General features: G+C 57.3%; 2 protein-coding genes across 9 annotated transcripts in view; both read left to right on the forward strand.

Moving 5' to 3' along the window:
- The window catches only part of ARHGEF4 (Rho guanine nucleotide exchange factor 4), a 270049-nt gene that overhangs the window by 248906 nt on the left and 5087 nt on the right, over positions 1 to 16056 (forward strand). For all 6 annotated transcript variants that reach the window (XM_082465663.1, XM_082465664.1, XM_082465665.1 and 3 more), the window contains 6 exons: positions 864 to 1003; positions 12356 to 12535; positions 13504 to 13680; positions 13761 to 13940; positions 15308 to 15540; positions 15876 to 16005. In XM_082465663.1, coding sequence (XP_082321789.1) covers positions 864 to 1003; positions 12356 to 12535; positions 13504 to 13680; positions 13761 to 13940; positions 15308 to 15540; positions 15876 to 16005 — 1040 coding nt within the window. The remainder of the gene's footprint in view (positions 1 to 863; positions 1004 to 12355; positions 12536 to 13503; positions 13681 to 13760; positions 13941 to 15307; positions 15541 to 15875; positions 16006 to 16056) is intronic.
- On the forward strand, positions 5073 to 12495 carry SMIM39 (small integral membrane protein 39). Of its 3 annotated transcripts, XR_014264894.1 has the most exons (4): positions 5073 to 8361; positions 9218 to 9427; positions 10490 to 10677; positions 11869 to 12062. XR_014264894.1 is itself a non-coding variant. In XM_082465747.1 (2 exons), exon 1 carries the CDS (start codon positions 7892 to 7894, stop codon positions 8351 to 8353), a length of 462 nt encoding a protein of 153 aa, XP_082321873.1. In that variant the 5' UTR covers positions 5077 to 7891; the 3' UTR covers positions 8354 to 8361; positions 12356 to 12495. The 3 variants fall into 3 exon arrangements, 1 of the variants encoding a protein (XP_082321873.1); XR_014264895.1 differs by lacking the exon at positions 9218 to 9427; XM_082465747.1 differs by lacking the exons at positions 9218 to 9427; positions 10490 to 10677; positions 11869 to 12062 and adding an exon at positions 12356 to 12495 and having other exon boundaries at positions 5077 to 8361.

Raw genomic sequence — 16056 nt, forward strand, 5'->3', positions numbered from 1 at the left:
GATGTGTCTGCAGCACCATCATTTGTACCAGCAACAGCATGGGAAACACCCGATGTTCTGCAGCAGTGCAGTGCGCCTGCAAAACTGCAGATACTCACAAAATGCAAGACTGTGCATCAGGGAGACTGAATCATCACAACTACATGAGCTGTTGAGTAAAAAAGCCAATCAGAGAAGAAAAGTTACTGGATGGTTCCATTTACATGAGGTCAAACCGTGCAAAACTCAACAGAAATAAATGCTAAAACAAAGACAGCCTGGGTATAATTTATAAAAAGCTTGAAATATTGGATATCTCTAAAGGAGAGAGAGGGGAATGGGATTGGAGTAGGATATACAGGAGGTTGAATTCTGAGATTCTGGTATTTTCTAAAACAGGATGATAAGTACCACAGGTGTTCATTTTATTAATTTTCAAACAATATTTGCATGTATATACTGTATATTTCTTTGGAGAGATTATATATATGTTTAATAAGAAGTTGTTAGCATTTTTAAGGGCCTTATGCCATGTATGAGGTACGGTAAAGTATACTATGTATACCTGACACATTGGTAAGTGGTTTTGAATTGAATTCAGCGGGAGGGGACTCGAGTGTCATGCCACGGCGCATAGTTGTGTGTCCTTGTTTACGGAGCTGGTGGGGACTGAATGGTAGGTGATTTACAGTGACGTGTGAAAGTCGACCAGTGCACTTTTTCAACCAGACTGTGTCTCTGCAGCAAGAATGGTGTGAGCACCTGGCCCCCAGACCCTCTCCCTCCTCTTACAGAAGGAGCGTTTATCCCGGAAAGGCTTGTCTCCTTCTCCGCGTGTCCCCTCCCTCGCTCCTCCTCAGCAGCTGCTCTCTCTGTCCTTCCAGCCCTCCCTGATGGAGCTCTGGACACGGCGCTCCGTGCGGACGAGGCGGGCAGTGAGGAGGACCCGTACGAGGACGTGCACAGCTCCAGCCACCACTACAGCCACCCTGGAGGGGGCGGCGAGCAGCTGGCCATCAACGAGGTAGGGTCAGGGCTGCGTGGCTGAAGGGATGGGGCTGGGACGCACGGCCTGGCCATCGGGGCGACTTCAGCACACTCATGCAGGCCTTGGATGTCCACAGTCTGTGTTCCAAGCAGATGACAGTGGCACCGGCGTGCACTCCACACAGTTTCAGCCTGTGGCTCTCACTTTAGAATGTGGTGTCCACGAGCAGAGCTTGTCAAATCCAGGACCCTCCCCTCGGCCCTCAAGGGGCCTAGAAGGAACCCAGAATAGCAGGTGTGGTACCCAGGACCTGTGATGTAACTCCTGTAACGCCGTCCTGGATGGAAGAAGCTCTGCTTGGCAGGAGGGAGGCCAGGGCTTAGCCCCTGGCCTCTCAACCAGTTGCCTGGGCAGGACCTGGGCAAGGCACGTGATTTCTTCCCTATTGACTCCAAGAGCTCAGAGAGTATTGCTGTTACTATGACAACTGTGTAGTATATGTTACCACTTTTCACTGTTCCTACCTAAGCAGAAGAGATCAGTACGAAACTTCATCTAGGCAAAACTGGTCCCCATGCCAAGTCCTCCTTTTGTATTCTCCAAGGAAGGAGAAATTTCGAGACCTGGACGCCCCTCTGTTTTTCTCACTCATACATCTATTTTCTTCCCTTCTTCTTTTTCACTTAATTTGGAGAAGGCTGTTGAACATAATGTGGTAGGTAACTGGCACAAGCACGTGTCCATAACAGCACCACATTCTCCTCTTGGCCATGATATAAATGTATTTCTCCTTCATTAAAATGAGAATCGGACCACCCACGATCTTGCAGAAGATTTTCCCCTCACGAGATCAATGTACAAACAGTTAGCTTCTAACATTTCTGGAGCCCTTCGGGAGTGTGGTGCCCTCATTACCTACCTGACAGTCACCAGTGCACCAGTGCTTCCCACAGGCCCGGCTCTGAATGATGATTTAAAATAGCCATTAATAATGATTTCATCAAAATCCATGATGCAGAAGGAATAAACATCCAAATAAGTTGGTTTTTCCAATATATGAAGGCTTTCTTTATAAGTGCTTCTCATAAACTATTTTGAATGGAAGGGGCTCCAAAATGATGTCATCTTAGCAGAATTCACAGAGAATGGTTTGCTTTTTCTTGAAGATTCAGCCGCCCTCACTCTTGGGGCCCAGACATGGTGGGAGGCCATGTGGGGCAGGGGGAGAGCCTCTCACACCTGGATGGGAGCTCCTCCCTGCCAGCGACCAGGCGTGGAGATCTGAGCAGGTAGCCTCTGAGTGCTGAACTGTAAAATAGGATGACCGTACGGTTACAGGAGGACGGACAAACGTAAGTAACGTGGCACGCAGTGGGTTCTCAACCTCCGGTGACGAGGATGGTAATGAGGAGGGAATAGTAACATAAAGCTTTCCGGGACTCTGGAGGGGTGTGGGGTTATCTGATTGGCCATTAGTGCTGCGTCGTTAGAGCCCTCGTGTCTGCTTTTTATAGCTGTTCATCTCCTACCTGGTGGTGGAATCTGGTCCATCACATCGTGCTGCTGCTGGGGAGGTGCCTTTTTGGCCCTTGACAAATTGTCCATTCTAAGATGCTTTGGATGAGGAAAGCCAAGAGCCAGGAGTGCTCTAGAAGAACAAATAGGCTCTGGCCAAGGGCAATGAAGGCAATTTAGACCATGAATTGTATAGGACCTATTTTAGCTGCTTAGAGAACTTGTTTCCTGTTTGGTTCAAAGGTCCTGCCTGGTATTTGAGGTTACTGAGTGGACAGAGTGCTGGTGATGTACCTGTGTTTAGAGCCCTCAGTGCTCCCAGGGTGCTGGTCTTCCCTGGACCCTGGGCGAGCGCCCGGGGTGGGGTGAGGATGCAGCATGCCACGGAGGGGGACGGCCGGGCCAGGCAGCAGAGCCCCTCCAGTGATACAAGGCTGACACGGGGCAGGGGCTGGGCTGCTGGCTAGTGGAGGACCTGCTGCAGGTCATTCCCGTCTCGGGCCTCTGTTTCCTCTGTGTGGGGTGAATGAGGCCCCTGGGCCCCACTGGCATGTAGGAGAGTCACCGTGCCCAGGTGTACTGGGTACCCGGGAAAGGCTTATTCGTTACGATTCCTTGGCAGCATTAAATAGATCCGCCTTATCAGGAACTCCAAAGAGACATAAGAAGTGATTCTCCGATGACAGGCTGGTTCCCCCAGCCTTGCGAGAGCAGCACGTCCTGCTCTGCACCCCCGGCCCCTCTGGCACGCACAGCTCTTGCATGTGAGGCAAGAAGGCTTACTGGGGGCCAATGTGGGTTTGAGGCTTGGAGATAATAGAAGCAACACTTGTCAGAGAGAAGTCCACACTAAATAGCATCTGGCTTGCTCTAAACTCACACGTGCACTTGTATTTTCTAAGAATACGTTGGTGTCATGTTCTAAATTGGGACGCTGTCTCGTTCCTAGTGACCTAAGGAGTGATCGCTCTTCAATTTCCTAAGCAGGAGGCAACCGAAACCACCTGGCCTGAGGAGCGGGCGACACAGGGGGGCAGCGAAGCCCTTTTGTGTCCTGGGTACATGAGGAGCGCGTGTGTGACCACGTGAAGATCTGAGCGTGCGGTGTGCGCATGTGTGTCGCATGCATGTGACACACATTTACTGAGTGTTTAGTGTGTGTCAGGCAGTGTCGCAGGTCTGGGACAGAGCTGTGCAGAGGACATCGTCCTGCCTTCCGGGAGCTGACCGCCGGGGTGGCGGCAGGCACTGCCCGTCTGTGTGGGCACCTGGCCTTGTCTGCATGTGCCCCAATGGAAGGAGAAGGGGGCACGGTGTCTTGTTCATCCTGTATGCCTTGCCCCTAACTTGTGCCTCGTGCCTTGTGACTGTCCAGTTCCTGCAGGATGAGTTAATGTCAGGGCCCAGAAGTGTCACCTCTCCTTCAGTATTGTCCCCGCCAGATGCCTGTGACCCGGGCCCAGGCCTGGGCCTGTCTGACCAATTCCTCACCCCCCCTCCCACCCTCTCCCTGCCTTCCACAGCTCCGGCCATGCTCTGCTGAGCTGGCGTCACCCCTGAGGTCAGGCCTGAGGACATTCTTAGCCCAGGGATTTTTTTTCTGAAGAGTTGAGGGCTGAAAGTAGGCAGTGTCTTTGGAAGACATTGTTCTTGTTTCTTTTTAACCCCCCCCACCCCAAGTTGTGAGATGGGACCGGCTCCCAGCCAGGAGGCCTGGGGTCTCCTGGTGCCCACCCACTGCCCTGCAGATGGCAGTCTCCCCTCCGGGCCAGGCCAAGCTGTGCTGGAGGACGGCACGCGTGTGGAGCTGGGCTTCCCCTCAGCTCTGCCCACTTCCTGCACGGAGCTGAGGGCCTTCGAATGTCCAGCTCCCCTCCAAACACCTGTGTGTAGATCTGCTCTGATGGCCCTGCTCCAGGAGGGCAAGGTGGGGCTGAGGGCAGCTCCTGGATCATCCTGCGGAGAGAAGATGACACCCAGACTAGAGCGCAGACAGACATAAAGCTTGTCCTCCAACCTGGGGCTTAAAGCGTAAAAGGAGCTTTGCCGATAACTAGGCCAGCACAGCAGGTGGGAAGCAGGACTGGCCCGGCCCACCAGGCCATGGGGTCACCAACGACAGAAGACAGTCTGGCCATCCACCTACTCCCAGCACTTCTTGGTGGAGCATTTAGAGAACTCCGCAGGATGCGAGGCTGGCTTGTGACCACCCCTTCCTGGAGGCAGTCTGACCCTCTCTCCAGGAGTTTCTGCCTTCCCCGGTGCCTGTGACCCTGGGTATCTGTCCCCACACCTGACCTGGCTCTTGCACCCCCTCCCCGGCCCCAGGGAGGAGCCCAGTACTGGTCAGGGCTCCAGACCCCTCACGCGCGCCGTGAGCTGGGTGACAAATGGACGTAGGTCTCCGAGAGACGGGGCAGGAGCAGCTCGAGGCCCCAGCGCCAGGCCTGCAAGTGTCCATGGCCGGCAGCCCAGAGCAGTCTTCCTCTTCCCTCACCCTCCCGAAGCCCTGTCCCAGACACCTAGGTCACCCCCGCTCCATGGCAGTCCTGCCCCTCACAGACCTGCACACCCACCCAGCTGGCCTGGCGGGCTTGGATCCTTTCAGCCTGAATCTTTCCAGGGCCTGGGCCTTTGTTTTCAAGCATTTTTGGCTTTGTTTTTGGTCATGAAATACACACAGAAATACTGTTGCTACTATCTTCCCTGCCATCCACCCAGATAACCAGGATCCGAAGGCTGGGTGCCCCGGGGTGGGGCAGAAGCCACCTCTCAGTCCTCCATCCCGGCCCAGGTTCAAGGTTCTTCTGCCACTTAAAGTCTCCCAGGCTGCTCAGCTGCACAGGGGACACAAGCGTCATCCCAGAACTGGGCCGTGGCTGGAGTCCTGAAGCTCGCCCTCGCGGCCAGGCGGCAGCAGGAAGGTCCTGTAGACCCACAGCGCTCAGTGCTGCGCCGACCAGTGGCTTCCTGGAACCACCCTGCCTGGTGGCCTGAGGTCACGCAGCCCACCGTGCCCTCCTTCCTGGGTGTCCGATGGCTCTGCAACCACAGGGGCACAATGACTCAAGTCAGGGGTCCGAGCCACACCCCACCAGAGGCGTCACACGGTATTACCGGTGCTGGGATTTGGGGCTGTAGGGAGTCCCCACAATCCTCGTGAGAGCTCGAGGGAGAAAATCTTGAGCCAGTTTTTTGAAGAACGGGGCAGGAAAAGAAGACTCTTTCCCCCAACTAGACAGATAGGCCCAGGTTGAACCTGCAGATCTGAGGGGGGCAGACAGCCCCTCTGGACACATCCCAACCCTCCTCTGCCACACACACAGGTACCCACCTGCGCACATACATCCCAGCATCCACTTGCACTCTTTGGCAGGATGGTGACGTCCACAGGTACCCTCGTCTCTACTCACTCACATGCATATAGAGCTGGCACACACACACGGAACCTGAACATACAGCCACCCACAAGGGAACACCCAGCCTCTGCACGTAATCCCTCCATTGGCTTCTCCTGCCCCAGGAGCCGCAGAGCTGACCATGGAGCCCGGAAACCTCTGCCCACTTCTGAGCTGCTTTTCAGTCTCCTCAGCCCCCCTCAGCTGCAGCCTCCTGACCCTTCAGAGGGGCACGGTGACTGTGACAGAGCTCCTCACCGTGGATGGAATGACAGGCTTGCACATGAGCTCTGAGCCCTGCAAGGTTAAGGTTGCAAGCTCTGTCTGGGAGGCAGTAGAAACTCCCGGGTACCTGACATAGGGTTTTTTTCAAAAGCTGCTGAACCACGTGCAGAAGAATGAAATTGGACCCTCAAAAATCAACTCAAAATGGGATTAAAGACTCAAATGTAAGACCTGAAACCATTAACCTACTAGAAGAAAACAGGGGAAAAGCTTCTTGGCATTGTTCTGGGCCATGATTTTTGTATATGACACATTTGAAAAGCACAGGCAGCAAAAGCAAAAATAGACAAGTGGGATTGCATCAAACTAAAAAGCTTTGCACAGTAAAGGAAACCATCAACAGAGTGAAAAGGCAATCTATGGGGTGGGAAAATATATTTGCAAACCATATATCTGATAAAGGGTTAATATCCAAAAATCTCTAAGGCACTCACAACTCAATAGAAAAAACAAAAAAAAAGAACCCAAAAAACAAACCAGAAATAATAATAATAATAACACAATTAAAAAATGGGCAAAGAGACCTGAATAGACATCTCTTAAAAGAAAATGCCCAACGTTACTGGACATTCAAATATCGGGGAAAGGCAAACCAAAACCATGAGACATTACCTCACACCTTACAATGGCTATTATTAAAAAGACAAAAGATAAGTGTTAGTGAGGATGTGGGAAAAGGAAACCCTTACACACCGTTGCTGGGAATGTAAACTGGTTCAACCACTTTGGACAACAGTGTGGAGGTTCCTCAGAAAATTTAAAATAGAACTATTATATGATCCGGCAATCCCATTTCTGGGTGTATATCCAAAGGAAATGAAATCAGGATCTTGAAGAGATATTTGCACTCCCATGTTCACTGCAGCATTATTCACAATAGTCAAGATATGGAAGCACCTAAGTGTCCGTCAACGGATGAATGGATGAAGGAAAATGTGGTATATATATTATTCAGCCTTAAAAAAGAAGGAAATCCTGCCCTTTGCAACAAGGTGGATGAACCTAGAGGACATTATGCTCAGTGACACAGAAAGACAAATACTGCATGATTGCACTTATATGTGTAATCTAAAAGTCAAACCCATAGAATCTGAGAGTAGAGTGGCTGCCAGGGGCTGGGGGAGAGAGAAGTGGGAAGATGTTGGTCAAAGGGTACAAAGTTTTAATTATGCAAGATGAATAAGTTCTGGGGATCTCATGTACAGGATGGTGAGTATGGTTAACAATACTGTATTGTACTTGAAATTTGCTGAGTGGTTACTTCTTAAAGTGTTCTCACCACACAGACAAAATGGTAACTCTCTGAGGAGATGGAAATGGTAATCCAGCCACCACAGTGGCTTGATTGTGGTGGTCATTTTACAGTGTATATCAAATATCAAGTCGTACGCCTTAAATATATACAATTTTTGTCAATCATACCTAGGTGAAACGGGGGAGGGAGGGTTAGCGGCTGAAGAAGCCAGCTGCTTTCCCATAGGAACAAAATGCCGCTCTGATGGGCAAGGTCAGTAGGAGAGGTCCTGAGTCAGGACCTTTCTGGAGCATCTCAGCACGGATCTGCCCGTCTGTCCAGAGTTCAAGTTCCTGGGCGAGTTTATGACAGAGCAAGTCGACCTTTCAGAGCCGCATTTACTCATCTGTGCTGTCGGGGCCAAGGGCAGCCCTTGGTGTTAGGACTCAGAACCCCTGGCCCCCGCCACCCCAAGCGCCACCGTGGTCATCTATGCGCCCGGCCGGCGCGGAGCCAGGACCGCGGAGACACCTCGGGAGGAGGCGCCCCGGGCCGAACGCGGCGCAGGCGGGAGCCGCCCGGCCCGGCCCCGCCCCCAGCCCCGCCCCCGCCGGCGGCCGGGTCGCTGGGCCGGGTCTTGGGGGACGCGGCGCGCGCGGCGAGGGAGAAGCCCCGGCCCGGGGAGCGCGGCGGTTCCGCCCCGGCTCTGGGCGCTCCGGCAGCCCCGCGGCTGCCCTGTCGCCGCGGGATCCCCGGGCGCGCGGAGCCGGGAGGCTGGGCGCCATGGCGAGGGCCCCGCAGTCCCGGCGCCGCCCAGCGCCGCCCGGGAGCGTCTTGCGCGCCCTCCTGCGCTGCAACCTGCCCCCCGGCGCCCAGCGCGTGGTGGTCTTCGCCGTGCTGGCGCTGCTCGTGCTCATCAATGTCGTGCTGATATTCCTGCTGGCCTTCCGCTGACCGCCGGGGTGAGTGGCGCCGGCGTGGGTCCCCTCCACCGCTGCGCGTCGTTCCTGCCTCCCGGCTCCGGCTGTGGCACCCCCAGCCCCCAGCTGCCCGAGGCGGGGCCCCGAGAGCCCCGCACCGCCCCACGAGGGGAGGCCTACCCCTCAAACCCGTGCGCTGGGGCCCGTCTGTGTGCGCGTCCCCCGGGGCACGGCCGGGTGGGTGACTCAGGGGCGCGGTGACCCATGTGCCATGGAGTCCTTAACGTCTGTCGTGTGTGTGTGTGTGTGTGTGTGTGTCACTGAGGGTGCAGATGCAGCTGTGGCCGCGGCTGTCTGGTTGTCAGGGAACCTTGCACATGTGACCACCGTGTGAGTGGATCTGGACATGCCTTCCTGTGCGGGTTGAGAGAGGTCTGAGGATGAGTGGGCCCCTCTGCTTATGTTGCCTGCAGTTGCTTTTCCCACTTTAGGTGTTAGATAAGTGGTCTCAGTCAGCGTGCCCCCCACTGCAGGCACGGCCGCCCCCCACCCTGCCCCTTGCAGGTGGGCACCCCTGGGCTGCGTGCGCGGGGGCCTGTGGGATCTGCGTCGTGTTCCCAGACTGTCGGCGTGGACTCCTCCACCAGCGTGCATGTGTGAGACAGCTGGGAGGTGGGGCAGGGTGGGTAGGGTGACGGGTGGTCATCAGGGGGCGCTTTGCGGCAGAGCCTGGCTTTCCCAGCCCTGTCAAACTCTCAGAGGCACAAAAGGGGATCCAGCACCCTGTCCCTGTCTTGTCTTCGTCCTGAAATTGCCCCCCGCCGTCCGGGACAGTCCCCCACCTGCCTCCACATAAACACGCCGTACCTCAGAGCCAGCATATGCTCCCCACTGCCAGGCCAGGAGGGAGCCCGGACCCCTCGCCCCTGGGCCTGCCCAGCCTGGGTTTTGGCTTCAGTGCAGCTGCACCTCAGACAGAGTGCCAGGAAGGGCCTCTGTCCAGAAGCCCACCCAGCACCGGCCCTGGCAGCCTCCGGGCTGTCCTTAAAGTAGAGTGCGTCTCTGACCTCTTGGAGCTACATCTTGTCTTAGTGACATCACATAAATGGTTAGTGTCGTAGCTGTAACTCGTCTGAGCACCTCCTGTTTGTGGATCTACACGGGAGCTTGGTGACCCAGGCAGAGCCCACTGTTACTCTGGGTTCTGATGGGGACCGAGGCACAGGGGTATCAGGGGAGTTGCTCATGGCTGTGTGTCTATCAAGTCCCCTGTGCCCAGCAAGTCGCTGGGACAAGGAAGTGGCAAAGGTCACCCTACCCTACCCCCTGCCATCAAGGGCTTCTAGGTGACTGGTCAGGATGGGTATGGGGGCTTGTCCATAAAGGTGTAAGGAATCCTGGTCTCTCTGGGAGGCCCTGCCTCTTTGCCCCACACCTGGAGCCCTTCCCAAAGCTGAGCAGGAAACCACCTGCGGAGGACCCGCACCTCTCCGCAAGGGCCGGCGGAATAAAGCGGGGGCAGGCAGGAGGCACTGGGCCATGCAAGCGGGGATTTTGCTCAGGGCTCATTTGAGGGGAGGTGGGGACGGGGGAGATGCCTGACCTGATTAATATCAGGCGGGACTAACCTGGGAAGGGAACTGGTCAGAAGCTGGGCTGTGTGGGGTGTGTCTGCGGTGTGCCTCCCTGCCTGGGCTCTAGCAGTGGGGACTCCCTCCATGCTGTCCTGGGGACTAGCGCGTGCAGCTCGTGGGACCTGAGGATGGACGGCATCCACCTGCGATCTAGCAGATTGTTCTCAAGAGATCAGAGTGTAGCATCCCATTAGCCAGCCTGTGAATGTGCACTGGCAGGTGCGTGCCGGGGGACGTGCAGGAACAGGGAGTCTCAGAACACCCACTTCCCCAGGATCAAAACTACGAAGCTTAATAAACCAGTTTCGTTCCCTGCCAGAGTCAAACCTCAGGTTACGAAAGCAGCTCCAGGGGTGAACCCTCCCCAGTCTCCGTAACTCATCACTCAGAACGTACAAACCTTCCCAAATAGTCTCCATCCTGATGGGCAAACTCACCCTTGGTCAGTGTCCCTGTACGGGAATGCTCACCTGCAGCCACGTCCTCATTGGCTCAACTACACCACCTTTGAGCCACTCTGCTTCCTCTTGGTCTAGGGCCAGATCCTCTGAGGGCTGGATGGCAGCCTGCTTGTGTCCGTGTGCCGGCTGTGGGCCGCCCAGCCTGATGCCTGCTCCCGGGCTGCAGCTGGCCAGCTCTTCTCACGTGGCCTCGCTGAATCCTCTGGTCTCATCCTGGCCGCACTGCAGCCAGGTTTCTCCCTGCAGAAGAGGACAAGCCTGTAGTAGGTCTTCTTAGCTGGGATGAGTACAGTGGTTTCTTGAGGAGGCCGGCAGCCCCCAGGATTAGCCCAGTGGTCTCTGCCCAGGGTCCCTGGGTGGGCCACGGGAATCTGCAGCCCTCGAACAGCTGCTGCTGTGAGGATGGGTGTACACATAAGCTGTGGATTATTCCTGAAGAGTGGTTTCACTGGGGTTTGGAGCGGGTTTAAACCCGAGAAAACATGAAGAACCTCATGGTGGTTTGTGAACGTGCTTTCTCAGGCCCTACCCTGGAGGAAGGGCCCAGCCTGAGTGGGCTCCAGTACCCAAGCACCACCCCCCCGCTTCTCACCCTGTCCCTTTGGGGGGCCGTGGAGACAAGTGAGTGGAACTCAGGTGGAGACCCGGCCAGTCGTGCTGCAGCCCACTCTGGTTCCCATTTCGGTGGGAGGCTTACCATGCACGCCGCCCTGGGAGCATCCAGAGAGGGCCCCCACCGGGCAGCAGCTCAGAGGAGGAAACAGCACAGAGGCCCTGCCTGGTGATGCCCCAACGCCTCGACTGCTTAGCCAGAAAGCCAGCCCAGGTCTGTGACAATCAGAGCCAACACTTGGTCCCAGGAGAGAGGGGCACAAACCTCGCCTCCTGGGCAGCCCCCAGCCCACTGCTCCTCCTGCCCGAAGCTCGCGGAGCCACTCGTCATTCACGGAGTAGACACTGAGCCCACGTTACATGAGCAGGAGTCGGCCCAGTGCAAACGGAGCTCTGAGCACAAGGGCTGCCTGGGAGGGGAGCATCCCTCCTGATGCGATTTCTGATCACGTGGGAGGGAGGAACCACGCCAGTCATTTCCGGAGAAAGAAGTTAATATAGAGAATTGTTAGCCAGGTATAAAGTGGGTGACTCAGTCGCTAAGTGCTCAAGAACAGCCCTGAGGTTTCTGTTACAGAGGTGGCAACTGCGAGATGTTCCTTCCTCTCTAGAGCTGGGGAATAAAGGAAATAGACTGGAATAATTAAAACTGAGAATTCTGTGAGCTGGAGGAGACCTAGAACTCTGAGGAGAGGTGCTGCTCCGCTGGTGCCGAGGGAGCCACGAGACTGGCTCTGCAAGCGTTCAAGAAACACTGCAGACCGGATCCAGCTACTGCAGTGGCTGGGCACCAGCAGACCTGGGGAAGCGGTGTTTGCTGCTAATCAGGTGGTCTACTGCAGGTCCACAGGAAGCCACTAGGAAGGAGCAAGCCCCCTCCCTCTCCAGTTCTCAGGTCCCCTCCGATGCCGCAGGGGACAGCCGGCACAGCAGAGATGCAGCCGGCAGTGCCGCAGGCCAGCCTCACGGAGCACAGCAGAGACACGGGGGAAGCTGAGAGGCAGGAGTTTAATCGCGGCCCAGTGGGGACGGGGACAGGAGGGGACAGGAGGGGACAGGAGGAAGGTGTGCCCTGTGCGCGGGAGGGAGCAGCACACTCGCCCTCAGATGCTGTGGCTCCCCCAGATTCTAGCAATCAAGGATCAAGTTCACTGCCAGTCTAGACATGCCCTGGGCACAGCCCTGCCCCCCGAAGAGCGGCTGGCTCAGAGGGAGCCTCCGTCCGCCCCTCTGTACCACGAGTCAGGATCCCCCCCTCCCAGGGGTGGGGGGCAGAGGGCAGGGGCACCCTCTCCCCCCGTGACCTGCCCTGCCTGGTTCTCTCCACAGCTCATCAGCGATGGCAGTGTGGTCTGTGCTGAGGCACTCTGGGACCATGTCACCATGGATGACCAGGAACTGGGCTTCAACGCCGGGGACGTCATCGAAGTAATGGATGCCACCAACAGAGAGTGGTGGTGGGGCCGGGTCGCTGACGGCGAGGGCTGGTTTCCAGCAAGCTTTGTGCGGGTACGGCACTGGCCCGAGCTTCTCCTAGCCCCGTAAAGAGGCAGCTGGCTCTGCTCAGCAGTGCAAGCCTGAAACTGCTCTGGGGTCTGAGGTGCTGCGTGTGGGCCTCCCACTCATAGCTGCGCTGGGACTGCAGGCTGGGGGCTGGGTGGGCGGGTGGGTGTCAGGAAGCCCAGCCTGGGAATCGAGACTCAGCCACCTCCAGCCCTGCCCCCGCCCCTCCCTCCAGGAGTCCTCAGCGGCCAGAGAAGAACGGGTCAGAAGTGTGGTCCCCTCCGGGCGCGGGGAGGGGGTCTGCGTGTTAGAGTACAGCCGCCACAGCCGGCTGGGCTTCCCAGGCGTCTCCAAAGCGCTGTGCAGACCATCTGCGCGGGGCATCTCAGTTCTAACTTTCACAACAGTCCTGGGATCTGGGAGCCGTCGCTACGCCTGAGGAAACTGAGGCAGGGACAAGCTAAGTCTCTAACCCAAGAGATCACGGGAGCGAACCCAGACCTAAGGCAGCCTTTGGCCTCCAGGGAAGGAATCCAGGCGCAGCCTCCAAACCAGGCGGAGGGCCGTGGGGAGGGGAGTGCTTCTCGTGCCCCAGACCTGGAGGAACAGCCCTCTCTGCACCCCGAGCCTCTCCTAGTTGCAGTCCCAGAGCCGGCAAGGCCACATCACCCGGCCGCTTCCTTCACAGCCCCTAGAGGGCCCAGTGTGAGCAGGCGCTGGTTCAGAACCCCTGTAGTGAGCGTGTGCCCGGTTCTGAGCTCTACGCCTCGCAGAGCCGAATGTACGGGGGAGGACGGCGAGCGGGGCGCCTTCGGACCTGGCGTGCCCTGTCCCTGTGGGCCTTGTGCGGGTGACGGAGGAGCTTCCTGCCCCTGCGGTCCTGTGGGTCCTCCGAGCCTCAGCTCCCCGCCGCCGCCGGGTGGGATGCAGGGCGCTGACCCCCGAGGGACGCTGACCAGCCGCGTTGCCTGCAGCTGCGGGTGAACCAGGACGAGCCCGCGGACGACGAGGCGCTGGGGACCGGGCACGGCGGGGCCGGGGACGGCGGGGCCGAGGCGCAGAGCAGCAAGGACCAGATGCGGACCAACGTCATCAACGAGATCCTCAGCACCGAGCGAGACTACATCAAGCACCTGCGCGACATCTGCGAGGTGAGGCTGGCGGGCAGGCGGGCTGGCGGGGCCGGGGGTGGAGGGGACCTGGGGGTAAGCCTGGCCACCCGCGTGCCCAGGGCTACCTCAGGCAGTGTCGCAAGCGCGTGGACATGTTCAGCGAGGAGCAGCTGCGAACCATCTTCGGGAACATCGAGGACATCTACCGGTGCCAGAAGGCCTTCGTGAGGGCGCTGGAGCAGAAGTTCAACCGGGAGCGGCCGCACCTGAGCGAGCTGGGCGCCTGCTTCCTGGAGCACGTGAGCAGCGCGCCCTGGGGCCCTGCTCCCGGCCCCACCCCCGAGGCCCTCACCGTGTGCAGCAGCCCCCGACCCCCCGTCTCTGCTGGGGGCTCTGCCCTGCCCCACCATCCCTGGCCCCGACCGCTGTCACCCGTCCACTCTGTTGTAGAAGTGTCTCTGCTTCTGGGGGTCAGGGTGGGGTGAGGTGGGCAAACCAAGCTGGAGAAGGCTCCTTGGAGCAGGCGGGCCTAGGCTTTGGCCCTGGAGAGGATCTGCTTGGGACAGAGGTGGGCTGGGCCACCTGCTGAACACCCCAAGGGCTGTTCCTGGTGAATTCTGGGATTCCTCTCAGTGAGCACGCGGGAATTGAGGTTGAATTAGTTCTTACTTCCACTCTAAATGCCAGTTGACACATAGCCAAGGTTCATTGGACTCGTCTGGGCTAGGTGGACTCTTTCTTGTTTTTATCCCTCTCCTGTGGCAGTCATGTGGGGTTGAGCAGAGGATGCCTAGCTCAGCCCAGCAAGGACAACCTGGGCTCCTTTCCGACTACTAGCAGTGGGGGGTTGGGGAGGCCCTTCCACCCCTCTCCAGTGGCGGGAGGAAAGCTGAGGAGGGTGACCTCAGGAGCAGGTGGTGGGTCTGGGTACCCGAGTGAGTGTGGGATTTGGGTCCCAAATTATTCATCAGGCAGAGTTGTGACAGGGGAACGGGAAATAGGGCATGTCTAACAGGCACGCTATCCGCATCACCCAGTGTGACCATCACAGCAGCCTGGCGGGCAGCCAGCTGCCGCCACCCTCCTTTCCCACCTAAGTCCACGAAGTCCTAGGTCAGACCTAGGTCTCCCTCTGGCTCCAGGTAGATGACAGTTACACACAAAAACAGGCACAGAGAGTCTCCCGTACGACCCACACGCAACGTGGATATATCTCTGTCACGTGCTGTTGAATAAAGTTTGACAGCGGCTGTCTTCAGATGGGAGGCCAGAGCTTTGTGAGGAAGAAGCAAAACACTGGGCTGAGGAGGAAGACAGCCGGGAGGCACAGCCGTCGGGATCTCTCTTCATCTCCCTCTCTCTCCTTTTGGGCCGTGATATCCCTTCCTTATTAGTATCATTGATTTCACCCAAAAACCTGGCATACTGTCAAAATATCTGCTGAGGGCCCTGCAGAGAAAGCTAGGTGGCGACGGGCACGCGCATGCCTGAGTTTTCTGGGGTCTCTCACGTCCCTGGGCACGATTCTGCGTAGCTTGTGCCCAAAGACGTAGGTAGACAGAGCCTGGGCCCCCTGAGCTCCCTCCCGCCCCCGCCCCCTCCCCAACACTGCCCGTGGCCTGGGGGAGCGGGAGGCAGCCGTCCTCACCTCCAGCTGTGCCCACAGCAAGCGGATTTCCAGATCTACTCAGAGTACTGCAACAACCACCCCAACGCCTGCGTGGAGCTCTCGCGCCTCGCCAAGCTCAGCAAGTACGTGTACTTCTTCGAGGCCTGCCGGCTGCTGCAGAAGATGATCGACATCTCCCTGGACGGCTTCCTGCTGACACCTGTGCAGAAGATCTGCAAGTACCCTCTGCAGCTGGCTGAGCTGCTCAAGTACACGCACCCCCAGCACAGGTAGGAGGGTGCTGGGGGAGGTCTGTTGAGGCTTATAGTGTGCTGGGCACTGCTGCGGGCACTGGGGTGACAGCGCAGACCGAAACGTACAACAATCCCAGCCTTCATGAGCTGTCCTTGCAGTGAGGGACTGTGCTGAATAAAGTTGAATAGGATATTAAGTTCTGCTCTGTGCCTCGTTTATGGAGAAGATGGGGGTATGCACCTGACAGGTGGAGAAATGGCCCAAGGGCACAGCCCCAGAGGGAAACAGCTCCACAGGGGGCTCCAGAAGGCTCCCAGCCCTTCTCTGCTCTTGATCTCGTAAGCCCTCTTCCACCTCTGTTCCGCCCCAGGGATTTCAAGGACGTGGAAGCTGCCTTACATGCCATGAAGAATGTGGCCCAGCTCATCAACGAACGGAAACGGAGACTTGAAAACATCGACAAGATCGCTCAGTGGCAGAGCTCCATAGAGGACTGGGAGGTGAGGGCCCAACACCCCCAGATAATAACGTGGGGCTCGGCCTTGGCTTTA

The sequence above is a fragment of the Balaenoptera physalus genome (assembly GCF_965194825.1).
Source record: "Balaenoptera physalus genome assembly, chromosome: 6".
Classification (NCBI taxonomy): Eukaryota; Metazoa; Chordata; class Mammalia; order Artiodactyla; family Balaenopteridae; genus Balaenoptera; species Balaenoptera physalus.

Excerpts from the sequence above, each read along its gene's own strand:
- SMIM39 (XM_082465747.1), top strand. The coding sequence starts at position 7,892 with ATGCGCCCGGCCGGCGCGGAGCCAGGACCGCGGAGACACCTCGGGAGG.